This window comes from Mustela lutreola, chromosome 3 (assembly GCF_030435805.1).
Source record: "Mustela lutreola isolate mMusLut2 chromosome 3, mMusLut2.pri, whole genome shotgun sequence".
In the NCBI taxonomy this organism is placed as follows: domain Eukaryota; kingdom Metazoa; phylum Chordata; class Mammalia; order Carnivora; family Mustelidae; genus Mustela; species Mustela lutreola.
The window spans coordinates 111,561,301-111,581,349 of NC_081292.1; the positions used below are offsets into that span (position 1 = coordinate 111,561,301).

General features: G+C 39.0%; 1 protein-coding gene across 2 annotated transcripts in view; it reads right to left on the bottom strand.

Moving 5' to 3' along the window:
* DPP10 (dipeptidyl peptidase like 10) overlaps positions 1–19,592 on the bottom strand; it is a 646,930-nt gene extending 627,338 nt beyond the window's left edge. The window contains exon 1 of one of the 2 annotated variants that reach the window (XM_059166678.1): positions 18,960–19,592. In XM_059166678.1, coding sequence (XP_059022661.1) covers positions 18,960–19,031 — 72 coding nt within the window. In that variant the 5' untranslated portion in view covers positions 19,032–19,592. Of the gene's footprint in view, positions 1–18,745; positions 18,858–18,959 lie in introns of those variants that run through there. The other variant, XM_059166679.1, reaches the window with a different exon arrangement.
* Between the last annotated feature and the right edge of the window lie 457 nt (positions 19,593–20,049).

Below are 20,049 nucleotides of genomic sequence, written 5' to 3' on the forward strand. Positions count from 1 at the left end.
GACACGAGGTGCTGATTTTCCATTTTGTCTTTGGGTCGACCCTGTGGTCTGGCTTTCGCCAGTAAAAAAAAGTGTGGCAGAAGAGAAGGTCTGTAATGTCTGCAGTTACTCCCTAAGAGAGCTGCAATCCCTGCATTCACGGCTTGGGGTGTTCCTTTTGAAAGACAACTACCTGGTTAAAAGGCCGTAAGACTCATGATGTGAAGAAGTCCAAGTTAACCGTGTGGAGGGTGACAAAGGCCATTTAAGCAGCGCCAAAGTGCCAGACATGAATGAAGCCTTCGCTGCCTTTCAGCTTAGCCTAGCTACTAGCTGAATTCAGCTGAGTTAACGGCACCACATGGAACAGGAGAGCTGCCACCAAACCCGGCCTGAATTTCCAACCAACATCAATCGTGACAAAGTGAAATACTAGTTGTTCAAGCCACCGAGTGATGGGGTAATGGGCTAGGAAGCAATAGATAATCAAAACAGAATTATACCTGAGATGCTCTCAGAACCCGTCAGGTTAGCACTATTCACCAGACTTTTTTCTGCAACTTCTTAAAGACAATGAAAGCTGCTCATTTGAAGAATTTTTGCAGCAAAACTGTTGGTCTGAAAATTGTTTTTCAAGGTCTAGGATAAAAGAAACAGATGTGCCTCGTGAGGTCTTAGCATAAAGCAGTTTCATGCTAGAAAGTGGCTTTTAAATTTTCTGTATTCACAAATCAAAATAAAGGTGAGGTGTTTCTGTTAAGTGATGCACATTTTCAAGAGGAAGAAAGTGATTTTTATTCACTTTTTTATTCCTCTTGTCTCTTTATGGAAGGAAGGAAGGAAGGTAGGTTGGTTGGTTTACTATGACCGGGAGTGCCTGGTCATATATTGGAGACCTTCCAATATAAGCACTAATCTCCACAGATATCAAGGTGAATAGGCAAAACATCCCCTTCATACTAATTTAGAAGAGTTTTCCTGGAGCACAATCCTGAGTCTCTATATACAAACACATATTTCTATTGCAGAATTATAAAGTTAAATTATATATATGTGTGTGTGTGTGTGTGTGTGTATACACATATATATATATACATATACATACATATATATTTTTTTAAATTTAATAATTTACCCAACAGGTAAGTCATGAGACTTGGGACAGTCTGGGGAAACAGAAGGTTTGCTGTGTCATGGAACAAACTAACATCCCTGGGCCAAAGAATCCCTGACTTCCCTACAATCAGCTCTGTTTCAGCATTCTTATGTTATCTAACCTAAGGTTTCCAGGTTCATCTGGAAAAGCAATAGTCCCAAACTAAGAGACATTGGATTAAAATGCACAGGAGAGCTGATTCTTCAAGATAAAAATTGAATGGTACCACTACCTGGTCTTTATGCATGAATATGTGATTAGTAACCTATTAAGGTTTATTGTAAGTCATATTCATTCAGCTTTTACAACATGAAATCAAGAATCTTTCTGGCATTGTTTCAAACACCATTTTTTGTCTGGGTCATTTAAAGAGATTAAAAAAATATATAAAATAAAAAATATAAAAAATATATTAAAATATTAAAAAATACATTATAAAAATATTAAAAATATTAAAATAAAATATAAAAGTTTCTATCAAAGTACCCTGCTAAACTGTGTCCCCATTCTTCTAATATCTCAGTTAGGACACCAAGGGTTAATGCCTTATCCGAACTCTAAGAACAACCTTCCATTCCATAGTTTGACTTTCCACAGCCATCAGGAACTAAATGCTTTTTCTTAGTGTTTAAAGATTAGTAGCTACCAAGTATGTCCTACCATAATGCAGCAGGTGTATTGTAAAAAATTGATTTTCCTTTAAAAATTTTCAGAGAAAAGGAGTTATTTGGTTTTAAATAGCTCTGTAATCTTTACAGAATCTTAAAAGAAATAAGAAAAATAAACCTGTCTTTCCTATTGTTAAGAACAGTCTAACTAAAAATTCTTCCTTTGAAAGTAGCTGAAGTCTTGGATGGCTCGGTCATCCTTAAAGGACTAATAAAACATTTCATTACTACCATTTTTCTTCCTGGTGTGTTTATTAATAATTTTCAGTACTACTTGGTGGAAAGAATGGGAGTATTTTGACAAAATCAATTTTCTGAGTTTGAAATGGTTCTCAGCTTCTTCATTACATGAGGTAGTAAGAACATAAAAATTCATGAATTTCTAATTTATTGAAGTAATTTTTCTTTGAAAATAAAAAAGGATTCTGCAAAGGCCAAAGCCTTTCATCTCTTCCTCAACTATTGTTATTTTCCTTCTTCTTCACTAGGAGAATAAATAATTGGGAATGAAAGCAACGTAGAGCCTTTCCAGGCCAAATAAGAGCTATAAATGAAGTGTAGTGTGCTCCCTAAAGTGGTGCTTCCCATTTCCCAAATTAGGTTAATCCCAAAGGATATAAGAAAATGCAACCACAAGACGTACTCATCATTGCTTATTAAAAGTCTCTAGGTCCCTTGACAAAATTACAAGAAACCATATTTTCACAATGCTGGGTCCTGCCCCTTAGCAGACATTTGGCTTCATGATACCATTCATTCTTCTACTAACACAAAATCTTATTTTTAAAGAAAACACAGGATGCTTTTAAAATTCTACATTAAAATTTGTAAATATGGTCTCATTTCCTTAACATGAATAAGGCATAGAGTATAGCTCTGTCTTTAGAAGTCTGGGAAATGCTCACCACTTATCTCTAAATTTTTAGACTGCAAAGGCTGGCACTTTTCCTGAGTCTAATGCATAGGATACGAAGGAAGCTAACCTCTTTTCAAGATCTAAAAGAATCTCATATAGAGACCAATGTTATATAAAAGTATACAAATACATACACACACACATATAAATACACACACACACACAATTTTACAGCAGTGAAGTGAATGCTAAAAAACTGAATAATTTTTCCCTTTCAAATTGAATACTTTTACTTCAGTCTTACAAACGAGGAGCTGAGGTTCAGAGAAGAGATGCCCATGCAGAACAGCTAATGAATGGAGAAAGTATCTTTTTGGTCACAATTATACATACCATAATAACCATCAGTTGGTTTCCTTTATTAAAGTTAAATGATTTATTAGATATTTACATGATAACGATTTAAATTATGTTGAATAATTTGCTGGGTGGGGCTGATCAATAAATCCTAATTTGATTCTCTTCCATAGATAATAGTAGTAATACTCAAACTGATAGTTAATGGAATAATTGTCATCAGAACTCTGTGCAAGTTAGACCAGTTTTCTCATTTTTTTTCAAATTTTTTTTTTTGTTTTCTTATTTTAAAGATGAGAAAACTGAGAGATAGATAAAATAACTGGCATGCAAATGTCTGCACAAAGACTAGCTATCAATTATGAAACACATATCGAATTCATCATGAATAAAGGTGGAAAATTCATTAGTGAAGAGAACAGTTAGAGGGTCTATCTTGATAATGTTCAGGTTTTTATAGAAAAATAAGCAACCTAAAACTGCAATACACTGTAAAATAAATGTGCATATGGCCTTTATATAAAAAGGGCCAGTAGGTTAAGCCTCTGACTTCGGCTCAGGTCATGATCTCGGGGTCCTGGGATCCAGCCCCGCATTGGGCTCTCTGCTTGGCAGGGAGCCTGCTTCCCCCCTCTTTCTCTGCATGTCTCTCTGCCTGCTTGTGATCTCTCTCTCTCTGTGAAATAAATAAAATCTTTAAAAAATTAAAATAAAAATAAAAATGGAGATGGAGAAAAAGTGGGATTAGCCTGTATATGTGAAAATTTCTCCTGAACAAAAGAAAAACTGAAAATAAAAGTAGTAGTGATCTATTAGGAGAATGAGTGAATAAGAAATTGAGTTGCTGGAGAACAACTCCAGGAGAGAAACATTCCACTGCATTTATTTTTATGATATGTGAAGTCCGAACCATGTGAATACATTATTTAGAAGTTAATGAAGACTGTGCTTTATTTAAAATCAGGAAATACAGAAATAGACTTGGTTAACATTTGTCACTGGATTAAACAAAAAGACAGACAACGTTGTTCTGAATAAGGCTTAGATATTACACCTCAGTTACTGAATAACCAAGGCCAAAGCATTAATCTTTTCACTCATTAAAACGATGAAGCCAATTTGTTGCCCAAGGTTATTGCAAAGTAACAAGGAAGACAATTTTAAGCTCCTCTAAATTGTGAAGTTTATACACATGTGCACACATGGAAGTGTTTTTTATGTTTTAAAATACTATGGATAAACATGAAATTATGCACAGTTAAAATTTTCACAGTAAACTCCATTTGCCATTGAACATAGAGAAGACAGGAGCCATACTCTTAACACAGTGCCTAACACACAAGAGATACTCACTAAACACCCTAGAGATTGTCAAGTAAACACATGAGAGTGTGGACCTAAAAGACAAACAGCCAGGGTTCAGAATCTTGTTCTGCCACTTGACATCAGGGGACCTTAGTCAAATTACTTTCTCTCTCTATCCCTCAGTTTGCTCATCTTTAAAGTAAGGAAACAATACTAAATTGCACATGGTTTTGATGAGGATTATTAACTACCTGTCTATAACTACTGTTATCTATGGAAGAGAATCAAATTATGATTTACTGATCAACCACACATAACAAATTCTTTAATATAAATCATTTAGTATCATGTAAATATCAAATAAATCATTGATAATTGATAATTAATATAATGTGATTCTTAGCTTCTCATTTCCAAAACTGGAATAAAAGTTGTATCTATTACATGGAGTTTATGGTGAAGTTTAGATGAGATATAGGCACCTAACCCTTGCATGATAAACAAGAATACTATGTGCTCAAAATTTTAGCTTTCAATTATAGTATAAATGCCAATCATTTCATCACTAAAACTATTTTCCTTTTATATTTCTAAAGCTATGCCATGAAATTTTGTTACAGGCTTCCAGACTTATATTCTATGGCAGGTGTGAACCTAAGTAAACTCACAAATTAAAATTTAAGCAAGAATCTTTGCTGTTGAGAAATACAGCCTGGCTTAGAGGATGATCCATAGAGAAAGCATCATGTTGTAAATGCAGAATCTTGGACCTCATTCCAGATTCCCTGGGTTGGAATCTACTATCATTATCTCCAAGGACTTCTATGCATGCTAAAGTTGGAAAAACGAAGGTGTAGAAATAATACGGCAGCTACCAGTCACATATGGCCATTTAAATTTAGATCAATTAAAACCAAATGAAATTGGAATTGAGTAGTTTAGTGACACTGGCCATAATTCAAGTGTTCAGTGACCACATGTGGCTGATGAGCACCACACTGGAAAGCACATATGGAACATCTTTATCATTCCGGAACGTACTACTGGACAAGGCTGATCTAAAAGTTTTCCGTAGGTAGTAAAAGATACTTAAAGAAAACAAGTTTTAACAACTCTATAAGACTGTTTAAACTCCACATTCACAAACCCCTTTGCACACAGGACACAAATATTCATTCAAACACTTTTTTTTTTTGTTGTTAACTCAGATTAGAAAAGAGAGGGCCAGTTAGGAGTAGCTTGCTTCATGTGTAAGTCATGATTCTTTCTTGAGATTTCCAGACCCATTTCTATGTTTCTTTTTTCCTGTCCCTACTCCCTCATATACGTAAGGCCTTCATTTTCTATGGCCCCCGTCCACTCTCATACTAAACAATAACAAAGAGACAAATACATTGAAGTCACACATAAATTGCTACCACCCCTTGGTCACCATCAAAGGAACAAATAAAGCCATGGTAGAATTTCAAATATATACAGATGGATGAGAAGAAGCTATTTCTTGACTGGTGATAAAGAAAGTGATTATCAAGGGAAGGAACACTTACATGTGTCTTAAATCAGACTGTCTGGTTAGGTATGGTATCTCCTCCCAAGGGCAGCTCGAAAAGGAGCCATCTTCTGGGGACAACTACCACCATGCAACTTGATCTAAACCTTATTTTGCTAAATCTTCAAGAATGGCTTTTCACTGCCTTGTGTGCAATTATTCTTTTCCTCAAACAGCTATCTGAAATTATCAAGTTGTTCTCTTCCATTCCTCAAAAACACCTGGACCAATTTGTTGGGGTGTACCCGACAGATAGTATTGACTGACTGTCACCTTCCAGGACCTCACTGCAGGTGAATCAGACTTGACACCTGAAGCTCCACAGCGCTCATCGAAAGCTTTGATAAAATTACCTAAGAGGCTGGCTATGACATCCCAGAGAGCACCATTTTTGTAAGTTAGGGGATGTTAAGAAAATTATTGAGAACTTGGAAATAAAACTTAAGTAAACCTGCATGTCCATCTTTTCAATGTCAGGCTGTCATTATCTAATCAGCCCACACAAACATTATTCAACTTTAGAAAGAGACACCCTTCTTACACTTACCATTTACTTTTGTCATAAGTCCACAATCTAAACTTAAACATTAATTGTAGAAGATAGAGAAGTTGAAAAAACACTTCAGTCTGCTAGAGATAACCACAAAAGTTATTATTTAAATGCTGTCAGATTTTAACCAGTGGTATATCAAATTTTGCAAACATTGTACATCATTCCTTTCCTATATATATAAATCCCTTTGCTTGAAATGCTCTTTGAACGAGTTTTATGATTTTCATGGTTCCTTTATTAATAAGTATTCATTATACATTTTCACTGTATGTTCACTATATATTTAGATGAGAGACAGGATTTTTTTTACTTGGGAACATATACTTTGAGAGGGATCAGTGCTGTATTCTGCAGACCTTCCCATATAATCTGTACCAGACATTCCTATGCTCTGCCACTTCTGAGAAATGAGAAATGGCAGAAAATTTAGGTTTCATCCAACCATTACACATGTGACCACCTGCTCCTTGATGCTTCCAGATACAATCTATATAATATATCTAATTTTATTATACCCACTGCCTGGAAAAAAGTTAAATTAAAAAACAACAACAACAATTTTAAGACCAACTGGAAACCTCTCAGTTTAATTCTCATCCACTTTTTCTTCATCTGATATCAATACATTCAACCAAAAATGATTTCTATGATCCTAATGATTGAGTGAGTCTCCTACCAACTCCCAACTGATGAGAGAAAAGCTCTGACTTCCAATCTACCAAATTCATCACCAGCATGACCCTGGAGTCAGTTTTTATCATTCCTCATGTCTTATCAGCAAATGAGGTGACTTAATCTTCATGGTTGGTTCTAAGATCCTTTTAAAAAGAACTGTGTCTCTAAAAAGGGCAAAACTTGGGTGCCTGGGTGGCTCAGTTGGTTAAGCGACTGCCTTCTGCTGGGGTCATGATCCTGGAGTCCTAGGATTGGTCGAGTCCCACGTAGGGCTCCCAGCTCCATGGGGAATCTGCTTCTCCCTCTGACCTTCTCCCCTCTCATGCTCTCTAACACTCTCTCTCTCAAATAAATAAATAAAATATGTTTTTAAAGTAAAAATAAATAAAAATAAAAAGGGCAAAACTGAAGGAAAATGACATTGCATTATTTCAAACTCTCAGTCAGAAGTAGGGACACACAGCACATGTAACTAATAAGCACCATCTATGGATTTGATGCTGGCAATTTGACTGTTAGTTCTCACATTTGGGTCATTTGATACGTGTCTACCTACAGCATACCCATAAGAATGGATATTTTCTCTTTAAAAATTGGCTTTAAATGGAAGTCAGCAGATGGTACCATACAGCAGTTCCGTGATATGGTAACTGCTTAATCTTTTATCCCCTTTATAACCTCTTGGTACTTTGTGACCTCTCTGAAACACCTTTCCTTGTTATAGAGTGACCCATTTTAGAGTTTATATAACAATTATGAGTTTGTTATGTTGCATAGCTCCAAACCAGCAATTTTATATTATGATGCTTTTGTCGTGGGTCTTCCCTTAACTAAAACTGCCTTATGTGACCAATAAGCAATACCAAGCTGACATTTCTGAGCCCAAGCAGCTAATCCTAGATTGTATTTACCTATTTTCAAATATTTGCACCATCTGTGATTCTATATTAGTTTTTTTGGATTCGCTGTTACAGCCGGAGGACTACAGCTCTGAGTAGGAATGAAGCAGCACTCCAAATGCAGAATGCATTATAAACATGAGAAGAGAATTCAGCCATGGGCTAGGGAAAGAAAAATAAAAATTTTCAGGAAAAGCAAGTGCATATTCAATTCTCCATCTTCAAAATGCAAACTCTGTTGATTTTCCTGTAATTGTAAGTAATATAAAAATGGATGCCATATATTTTCTTAATTAACCCCTGATCACAGGGTGTCTGGATGGCTCAGTGAGTTAAGCCTGTGCCTTCGGCTCAGATCATGATCCCTAGGTCCTGGGATCAAGCCCCGCATCGGGCTCTCTGCTCAGCAGGGAGCCTGCTTCCCCCTCTCTCTCCGCCTGCCTCTCTGCCTACTTGTGATCTCTATCCATCAAATAAATAAAAATCTTAAAAAAAAAATAATAACCCCTAATCCATGTTTGCTCTGGAGCCAGGATGCTTCTATATAATACCCATATCAACAAAACTAGGGGTTTAATATGCTCTGAATTTTGGTCAAATTAATGGAGAAATGAGCTTTAAAGCTGATATTCCCAACATCTAGGAATCTCACCACCCAGCGTAGCTTGATTTCCCATCATGTTGCCTCTGTTGGTATGACAGCCCAATACATATTGATAAAAAAAGAGCAAATAAATAAACACACACTGCCATTTTTCAGCACCTCCTGGATAAAAAACCTATCTCACTGCTAATCATCAAAACACTTCCACAATGTAACCATCATCCCATTTCCAGGTGAAATATTAATTTCAGAGAGAGACTGGGTAACTGCTCAAAGTAGTAAATAGAATTTAATCTGAGGCTAAAAGAGAAAGCCCTAGTTCTTTCCATAATAAAGAATTCTGTGTCGTTCAGAAATTCTTATTTATTTTGCATATAGAAGTTTCTCAGGTCTCGTATTGGAACTCAGTACTCTGACAAAATTATCACAGCTTCTAGAAATACCCTTACCTTCCAAGAAACTTAGTGAATCAGAAACCTGTAATTTCTATTAACTTCTCAAAGAAGCACCGTAATTCACTTACACACTTTCCAGAGTTCCTAAGTACACGCCTTCCTTCAGAAAGGAGTCATCCAGTCACTGGTCTGTTCACTACAGAATTATAATTTCAAATGCTGAGGGCAGAGATCAATGGGAGGTCATTCATGCTGAAGGGAAGAGTTTAAGAATGCCAAAGTCTGCATGTATGATAGTGCTGGCATGTCTTTCGAACAATGGCTCTCGGTTTACTTTCAAAATGGCTTTATGGCACTGAGGAGACTTCTTGTCATAGCAAGTTGGAGAAGATCATACAGGGTTCTCTGAAGTTTTGTGGCCTGGTACTAGAAGTCTAAGGACCACTAACCTAGAACCAAGGAGAAACCAAGCAATGTCAAGTGAGTTTTGGCTACAGATTCAAAAGTCTCAAGGACAATATTTTTTTTAGGTTACTCTGCTGTTATGTGTTAACAAGGCACGTGTGTCACCAATGCACCAACAAAGGTGCTATAGCAACAGCTGAATCTGGCAGCAGGATACACAGCAAATGGCCATAAGTGAAGAGGCCTAGAATCAAGTACTGCCTCTTGATTCTAACCAACTGTGTGACCTGAGACAAGACACTTCATCTCCCCATTGGCTATCTCCTGATCTGAAAGCAAAGACATAAGATGCAGCAATCAGAATCCTTTCTCAAAATGCCATCAGCATTTATGACTTGATGGCCATTTCAAGGAAGAGTTTAGAAAGGCAAGGCCACTGTGGACATCACAGTAGTTCAGACATCAGGGACTCAATCCCGGCCAGAGACCAATCTCAGAAATGTAGAGGTGGAAGGAAATAGATTTGGATATGGACATGGTACAAGTGCAAGTGGAGACGGGGGAATCAAAATGACCATTCTGGAACATAAGAGACACTGACTCTACAAGCAAAGAGACGTGTGTAAGGGATGGCGGATGCACACGAAACCACCTGTCATGCCGCTGTGGTGGGTAAACCTCATTTCACAACGATGAGACGCATCCTCCATAAATGGGAACAAGGTGGATCTCTTCCATATCAACTCCAGGTTTAGTTCATACCCACTTACCCCTGCCAGTATGACTGCCAAAAAGTGAAACACATGTAATTCCTAGGATCAGAGGAAAGGAATTAATTCTCTTACAACCCCTTCATGGTACTCTAGAAAAGAAACAAACAGGAAAATGTACAGTCTTTTCCCTTAAAAATGCCTAAAAGGTAGTGGAGTAGATAGACAATCTATTCATTAAACTCACCCATGAGGAAATGTAAATTATATACTAATCTACCCAAACATTACCTAGTTCTACATCTGAGAAATTCATGAATATTATATTTCTCCTCTTGAAAAGATATATTTCTGACCTCTACTCAGAAGGTGCCTTGACTCTTAATCTTTGAGTCGGTGTGTAGAAAAAAACAGTGTGCAACTTTGTGAGACATTGATTTAAAAGGTCATAGAAAAAAAAGAGTTTCTGGTACTTGTTTCAAAACATGTGAAATGAAAAAAAAAAATTGCCATGTCTTGCATTCATTAGCTCATATTAAAACCCTTCCTGGAGGTAAGAGGTGATTAAAGAAAGGAAGAATATCAACAGTTTTCACTTACTTGATTCCTTTTGCCAAAATCAAACCCTAGTACCAATAACAGGAAAGACCTACAGCTAACCCGGTGCAAGCATTATTAACGTAACTTCAAGTGGTCTCTCTGGTCCATTATTTGAAAATATATCGCAGGAGAGCCTGCCATTCAAGTTTTCAATTATAAAATTCCAGTTTGTCATATTGTTTTCAGAGAAGAGGCTTTCAGATGGTATAAGAAATTGAATCTTCACTTAGATCTCAAAAAAGGGGTGAGAATAAAGATAATAAAAATACCTTTTTTCCATCACTTTTCTTCATTTGCTACCTTGTAACCTGATATGCAAGCTTTTATACTGACCTCAGAAAATTAGTAAGTATGATAAATCACGATAATATGAAAGTCAGATAATATTCAACTTGGCTGGAGAAAATACAGCTTGGCTTGGCTCTCTCAGACGTAGAGTCAGTTTTGATTATGCACTCAACTAACTCTTTTCAAATTTCAACTCAACATATCATCAGCACCTATATGCAAAGAATTTCTAAGTCAGTCCTTTCTCGAAACCAAACTTCCAGAAAGAGAATATTAAACCACGAACATTTCAAAGATCTTAAGTCTTTCAGGAAAACAAGTTATCTAAAAATAGAAACATCAGTCAGATTTTTATCAGTTGTTTTCCTCCTAATGCTCTATAATAATCCAACTCTAAAATACCCTATATATTGGGGCACCTGGGTGGCTCAGTCCTTAAACACCTGCCTTTGGCTCAGGTCATGATCCCAGGGTCCTGGGATTGATCCCCACATCAGGCTCCCTGTTCAGCGGAAAGCCTGCTTCTCCCTCTCCCACTCCCCCTGCTTGTGTTCCCTCTCTCGCTGTGTCTATCAAATAAATAAATAAAATATTTAAAAATAAAAATAAAATAAAATTTTATTAATTTTTAAAATAAGATACCCCACATATTTAGATCATAAGGGTGTATATGTATATATGTGTGGTGTATGTTTGTTATGTATACACACCCAGATATATATATATATATTCCTCATTTCATTATGGTAAATGGAAATGGTAAATGGAAAACTGCCTTTTCAAAAACATGAAAAAAATCTTCTCAGATACTCTAAAAACACAGTAACAAGAATAAAAATACTGAATTCTATCTTCAGCCAGATGTTATGCAAGTCCATTCACACAGACTGTCTCTAACTCTTATAATGTTCTCCCCATCTTCTTCCTTTAAAGATGAAAGAATGATTTTAGAGGGATTTGTTTGCCCTAGATTGCATAGTGAATGGTAGAAGAAAGATTCAATATGAAATTTGTTCTGACTCTGTTCCCAATCCTACATCATGTTGCCTCTCCCCAAAATATAATTAAATTTGAATATCATTTGGCAATTCCAAAAACATTGTAGAATATACTATTCTGGCTAATGGAATTAGCATATTATCTGAAAGTTGATTTAAAAGATTACTAATGTTTCAGACACTTTTAAATTAACTGGCACGCCAACCTTGAAAAGAAAATGAAAATCATTTTTTATCATATGGAAGACATTCTAAGGGGTACTGTTAACATCAATTACTGAACGGGATGGTTTGAAATAAAATATTTTATCAGTTTCAGATAAAAGCAAATTTTCTGTATTTAGCCTGGTGGTGAGTGTTATATTTACCATTACATAAAGTATGTCTGAAACCCTGAGGATTCAGGACAGCTCACCAAAAATGAATTCGTAAGAGAAGCACTCTCTCTTCAGCAACCCCATCCTCCCCACTGAACCAACCTTCCACTTTTCTTGATCATACTAGAAGTAACAAGCATTCCTTTTAGTTAATACATAATAAATGAGACAAATTTCTAGCGAGGTGGCGGGGGTGGAAGGTGTACAGTTTTAAAGCCTTGGAGAGGGGCGCCTGGGTGGCTCAGTGGGTTAAAGCCTCTGCCTTCAGCTCGGGTTATGATCCCAGGGTCCTGGGATCGAGCCCCATGTCGGGCTCTCTGCTCAGTGGGGAGCCTGCTTCCCTTCCTCTCTCTGTCTGCCTCTCTGTCTACTTATAATCTCTGTCTGTCAAATAAATAAATAAATTCTTTCAAAAAAAAAAAAAAAAAAGCCTTGGAGAACGGGACTGTCTAGTTAGGAAAATGTAGACCAAGATTGCCTATTGTCAAAAAGCTTGTGGATCAAGTCAGTACAAACTTTAAAACATACACTAGGGCATACACCAGGAAGAAACACTCCTAAATTTATAGGAGGACATGTGTTTATAAAGATCTTTACAGTCCACTATTTTGTTTGCCCCTTCTGGGGACCTTTTAGAGGTCTTCAGATGGGATAATCTTCTAACTTTCCTAGTTGATGCATGCCTCAGGTTATGCCCTCATTAGTCATCCCTCCTCATCCACGAGGGATATATTCCAAGACCCCCAGTGGATGCCTGAAACCTCCGACACTCTTGAATCCTACATATACTGTGTTTTTTCCTATATATACGTGACTGTGATAAATTTTAATTTGTAAATGAGGCACAGTCTGAGATTAACAAAAATAACTAACAAAATAGAACTACTATACTGTAAGGAAACTTATGAGAATGTGAGCTCTCTTTTCATGATACTGTGCTCACCCTCTGCAGATGATGGTAACAATGTGAGAAGACAAAATGCCCGAGTGAGGAAAGGAATTGAGGAGAGTGATGGGGGACTGAGTGCGAGGCTACCCTAGTGACCTCTGACACTACCTCCAACAGAGGATCATATCTTTCTGGGATCTCAGCTGACAGTGGGGATCTGATATCAGGGAAAGCCAACAACGAATGGGGGTGGGGGGCTACTGTATAATGTGGTGGTAAAACCTGAACCTGATTACAACACATGTAAAGTCATTCAGCAAGTATGAAACTATACGGAGGCAGTTTTATACTCGGAATACCAAGTATGAAATACTAATTTAAATATTAAAGAGGATTTCAAATACCCCATTTCTCTATGCTGATTATCTTAGAAAGTGGATTACACTGAACACAATGCAACATATTCTGTAGCTAATTCACCTGTTTGTGAGAATTAACCAATGCTTACTTCCAGTTTGGCCCCTTACAGAGGTAGGAATGATAAAGAAGTGTGCTTTGACTATAAGAGACCTAATAGAGTATTTTGAAGTTTGCATGTTTGCCAAATCAGCCCTGACATCCAAACCAAAGAGTATATATTATTAATATGTGTGTATGCAACTTCATATATAATCATACAAATATGTACTGAACAGTGCAGTGTTTTTGTAAAATGTTAAAATAACTTACCAGTTGCAGGTGGCTCAATAAGCCTCCCCCCACCTTTTTCTAGGTGCCTATTCTTAGCCTAGGGAATGAGAGCACACTATGAGACAGGCTTTATTCAAAAGCCTTCATATATTATTTCATTTAATTCTTACAACAAACACGTAAAGGATCTGTAGTCATCTCCATTCACAAATGAAATGTAGAAAATAAGTTATCCTGCCCAAGAAAGCAGTGAAGACTGGTGGAGCTGGGATATGAACTTGAATCTGTGGTTTTCAGGGCATAACCCACAGATAATAGTAACTTTATGTAATCATAAATGATTCAATGAACCAAAATTTTAAGATAGCTTTCTTCTTTACTCAGGCTGGGTGAAATCTGGTTTCGGTATTTTGTTTCTAATGTAATGCACTTCATAAGATAATGCAGCATTAATATTTAATAATACAATTTTCTTTAACTTGTTTTTATATAGTTTAATTTTTCTTAAATGTGCAATTTGCTCAGTTCCTGAAATAAACAGAGTAGAAGCTTACAAGCAAGGATGCTTTGTGGTATGTTCTAAACTCGGTAGATAAAACATCATATATACATGTTATAAGATATACATTATGTAATAAGAAAGGATAGTAAAAAATGCATAATATCTCCTAAGTCAAAAAGACTTCTACATCATGCCTTTATCCAATCTAAATTATCCTTTGTAAACCAAATCACAAACTTTCCCATCAATTAGACAGTATATACGTTATATTCAATAAAGAATAATAAAATGTCTTTAAATTATTTTCAATAGGATTTCTAAAAGCTACTTTTGAAGTTCTATGTACAATAGTTTATAGGCCTAATTATGACATCTTTTTATTTTTGTCAGGGAAACATGGAAGAAAGACTGAATCCTAATTTCTGTATGGTAACATTTGGGTTAATATTATCTAAAAGTGAAAAATGCAATACATATTTTACAAAAGGCACTTTACATATTACATATTTAATTGCAGTTTTGACCATGAATTATTTCATCAAGAGACTGCTGCATACTGAACGATGAGAGATTGGTTTTCTATCAGAATATGTTTTTTAGAGAGAAATGCGTAACTAATGATGTTTCTGCTGCCAAATTGTTGCTTACAAAAATATACCTTATAGTTATACTTCAAAAAGTAGGGTTGTGGCTTTTCTTTTGTTTGCTTAGTTTTTTGTTTTATTTGGGTTTTTCTTTTTTGTTTGTTTTGTTTTTGTTTTTGTTTTCTGCTGTTGTTGTGTTTTAGTTTGTTTTGGTTCAGTTTTTTGGAGCTGAGAGAACCACCAAACATTTTAGGAAATATTTTTACCCATTGGATTCAGCAGAAGGGGTGCCACCTGGTGGCAATGTGGGCAAACTCTAAACCAGGTCTAAGTATTAAAAATGAACTCATTTAAGAAACCTTTAAAGTTCCATCATTACCAAGATTTTTTTTTCTTTTTGTAAAGTTCCTATGTACTTCTCAAGACCTACCTGGTTCTTTTTATATTATTTCCATCAATGGAAGAGATATTAAGTTAACTTCAAATTTTTCAAGAGCTATTATTTATTTATAATCGAAGCTTTAAGCAAATTCGTTGTTTTGTATTCAAAGTAAATTGTATACACAGAATATTGGCAATTATTTTTCATTATGCTAGTAACAATGTGTTGAACTATAACTGGGTAGAGGTTAGAAGGTTGGGCTCTAGAATTCAATGACCCTATTTTATGTAAGTTATTACAGACTGGGGTTAAGTCCTATATCCACCACTTAAGAAGACAAGCTTGATTAGCTTCTTTAAGCCTCTGTATTTCCATCTCTAAAATGGGAATAACGACACGACTTAACTTTGAAAGTTTCTTTGAGGATCAAGTAGAAAAATGCATTTAATGAATGTTATCAGTCCAGAAGACAGTACTCTGCACATGGCAAGCATTCAGAAGTGATTTTTAAAAACAGTAAGTTGCAACTTGTCACTCAAGATTTTAGATCCCTCAATGTAAAGTGGGATTTTGATCATATTCAGAATGACTGTATCTACCCATATCAAATTATTTATCTAGATACTTGTAAACGTGGAGCATTATGAAAACAACAAAAATAACTTTCATAAACATTTAATCATTAAAGCTTTGAAAGAAAGACTACTAAAATGATAAAAAAATATTTCCAATGATTCAGGATGTTAATAAAAGTACACAGTCCCTGCTATTCCCATTGCCGATTCTCTCTGGGTAAGAAGTGACTCTTCCTGGCGCCAAATCACAGAGGACAGTCACAGATGAAAGAAATAGAGGGGTCAAGCTCGCTAAAGGAATATAACAACCAAACCACAGGATCCATAACCATCTCACCCAAAGGGAAGACCACAGTCTTCCACTGTGCTGTAGGTGGAAATAGGTACTGATGGCCTCAGGACAAGGTGTTTTTGAGATCTCATAAAAATCTCTACTATGAAAAGCCAAAGACTTTTTTGGCAACATTTGAAAGCTTAAATCACTCAAAATCAATACACAGTTAAGTGATTAGCTGGACTATGCACCCTATTTAACCATCAAGTAGGACTTCATAAAGCTATATTTTTATTTAAAGTTGTGAATCTTTTTTTTTTTTTTTTTAAAGAAATATAGCAAGCAGAAATATCATTCATGTCTATTTGGGAGGTATTATAACAAGTACCACATGAGAGTTGTATGACAATCACAGCATATAATCCTGTTAATCAAAACTTAGTACTCTTAGAGCAAGTAGTTTAAGCAATTGCAGCAATCATCCTCATTATCTGGTCATCATTTCATAGGTCAAGCTTCAGACAAAGAACATGCAAGATAAAAGGTATTTTCTAGGAGTGCTTGGAAAATCTTCAATGGGATGCTGCCATGCATATTTCACTCTGCTTTCCTTCCCCTAGCAAAATCAATCTCTTTCATTTTAACTTAAGCATAATATGCATACCATTGACATTTTAAAATCATGTAAATGTTCAGAAAGTCACTTTAAAAACTCAATTAAAAGAAGAGTTCTGCAAATGGCCACTCCCTGAATATCTGAAGTGGCCATAAACCAAAATGCACGCTCACAAGAAAAAAGGATTCAAGCTTGACTCTCTCTCTTCAGATGAATTTTAAGTACCCGATTAGTCCTGACAAAAGGCTTTACTGTGCATAGGCGGCTTGTCCACTGTTTACATATGTATTTTCAGTTTCTGTGTTCTCTGCTCAGCTTCTCCCTCCCCACCTCCACTGGTACTGAGCAGTTTGCAGAACCTCAAGTAACCAGCTGGTGTCACAGGGTAGTGAGCAAAGATTTCATGTGGGGACTCTCACCTGACTAATCATTCTTATTGGAAGCATCATTCAAGAGCAGTAGAGAGGCTCGGCGGCTTGTTAATGAAATTTAAGAGCTGTCAGCTTGAAAGAGGATGTTAAATCCATGCTCCTCTCCTAAAATCATTTTTATAATCTGCTAACCAGTTGCTACCTTGTGGTGTGTGTTGGAGGGAGCAGAGGAAAAAGATGCAAGGGAAAGGGACACATAATACAGCATAAATGTTGTAGTATTTACATATGTATCTCTGGGTAGGGAGTAAAGCGACTAGTTGAAAAAAACAACCTGCCTTGTAAAAACTGCAACATCCACTCCAGTAAATGGAGAGGGAGCTTTAAGGCATTGAGCAATCCTCACCACCTGTGTGAAACATATGTGAGGGAAATGAGGAGGAAAGGGAAGAGGAGAAGAGAGAGACCACAAGCCAGGAGAGATGACCAAGACTAGAATATTAATAACAGCAGCCCTGGCATGTCCTCCTCCGCCTCATCACCACTCAGGCGATTTGGACAGCTTCCCTTCACTTGCTCTTCAGTGCTTAGACTATGTGAAAAGCCGAGCCGCTACCGGAACCTTGCTGCTTGCACCCCTTCACCTCACTTCTAGCAAAGAGCTAGGAGAGTCTCTGGCCGAATCGCATTGGGCAGCCTTCAACAGTGCACACTGGGGGCCAAGGGTACTCGGGTGCCTCCGTAGTTATCCGCTGACCTAACTGTTGCCCTCTCAGCTCAGAGTCCCTGACTGATGAAAACGTGACAACACCTGCAGCCGCCTCCTCACAGCCCCCCTCCTCTATGCCAGGGCACTTCAGCGCTCCCGACCCCTACAACTTTGGGAAAAAGCAACACCGAACTCCCGAATCACCCCCAATCCAGGGACAGAGACGAGGTAAGGATCCACGGTATGGTTATGCTACAAATCTCGAAACAGCAAAACCAAAAAGGGGACGGCCAGTGTGGAGAGACAGAAAAGGTACAGAAATAACCCTCAGCCAGTACAGGGCACCCCATCTCTGCAGACACAACACATCTGGCCCCAACAAATCACTAAAGCCAGTACCTTGCCAGCTTCCCATAATAATGCCTTTTTATTCCCAAGCTCCGCTCGACTCAGCAGACCACAGACTGCAGGGTACACCTCATTCCCTCTTTTAGCGCCCCCCACCTCGCCCCGTCCCAGTCTCCTCAAAAGAAAAAATAAAGGAAAAACTCTGCCGGCCTAAAGGTCATTTTCCTTAGTGGGGTACTTTGGCCAGCGCTCGCTCGTTTCAGCTGCGTGTAGACCGGCTCTAACCCTGCAAGTGGACGCCTCCAGGAGCGCAGTATCTCCTCCAGCGTGCTTTTATTTCAGCCAAGAGGTCCCCACTCTGTGGCCCTGGCCGCCTCTCCCTTCCTCGGTGGCCCGCCCGCCGGGGCTCCCGGGCCACCCCCAGCCTTTACCTCTCTCCCCCCTTCCCCGCGGCTCTCCACCGTGCGCATCCTCTCGCCCGGCCCCAGAGCGCGCTCGGATGCTCTAACTTCCTGCGGAGTCCATGGATCAGCGGAGGAGAGCCTGGAACTGGGGCTGAGGGGAGGGTGGGGAGAGGGAGGCGTGGGAAGCACCGACTGGAGCCACCCTTCCCGGGAGGGCCTGGCCGCAGCTGCCAACTCTCACCTGGTCCGCCGGCTGCGCCTGGCTCGCCCTGGCCCCCGGGGTGGGCTGCTGCTCCTGCTTCATGGCTGTCATCGCCGGCGGCCCGCGTTGGCGCTCACTTCCTCGCGGGCACTTCAGACTCAGGGACTGTCACTTGGCAGCGATCGCATGTCACAGGAGCCCGACGCTCTCCGAATTGGCAGAAGGGAAAGCGGCAGCGACGGGGTGGGGGGAGGGGAGCGACAGGGAGGAGAAGAGAGGCACCGAGCAGGCTCCCCCTTGCAAGATCCCTCCTTCGGCTACCGCAGACCCTCGAACTCCCCACTCCCCCCGCCCCCCACCACTCCAAAGCGTAGAGAGCCTCGGAGATCTAACACGACCAAGTGGCAAGTTAGTGGAGCAGAGAGAGGCACCTGACCGCGCTCGAGCGACGTCTCACAGCGCCGGAGGAGCCCGGCTAGCATTCTACCGCAGTCCGCGCCCCCCGCCCGCCCCCGGGGGCTCCCCGCGCCGAGCTCAGTGCGCCAGGTGGAGCAGCCGCGCGCCGCGCTCCAGCATCTCCCGAGCAACCGCAACGCGGGAGAGAGCCCTGTGCGTCGCGAGCTCCTCACACGCGCGGCCAAGGCTGTTGGGCTCTGCTGGCCCCCTCACCCCCCAACCCCCGCCCCCCGCGGGCTCTTGCTAAAACCCGGAGAAGCGGAGCGCGCCCGTGCAAGGCCCTCGGTGGCTCTATCGCTGCCACTGGGCATGCTCCAGCGCTCGGAGAAGACGGGGTTTAGCTAGGGTCTAAGGGCCCACAGACCCACTGGCGTTGCCAACACTTGCCAGGACCCAAGTGGTGATCCCGGGTTATGGCCCGAGGCTCTGCGTTTCTCGATTTGTGGCAATGGACAGCCTTATCCTTTAGCCTCTAGCCTGGATCCCCCCCTCCCCCAGCTGCTAGTGTAATTCTGAAAGGTAGATTACAAACAATAATAACTAATGGTGATATTCTACTACTCCCCCCCCCCTTTTTTTCTAGAACACTCAGACAAAAGTTTTCAAATTTTAAATTTCTTCTCCAGCCTTCCCTTGGCTTAACACAAACCTCTCCCCTTCAAAGTTTTCTGAG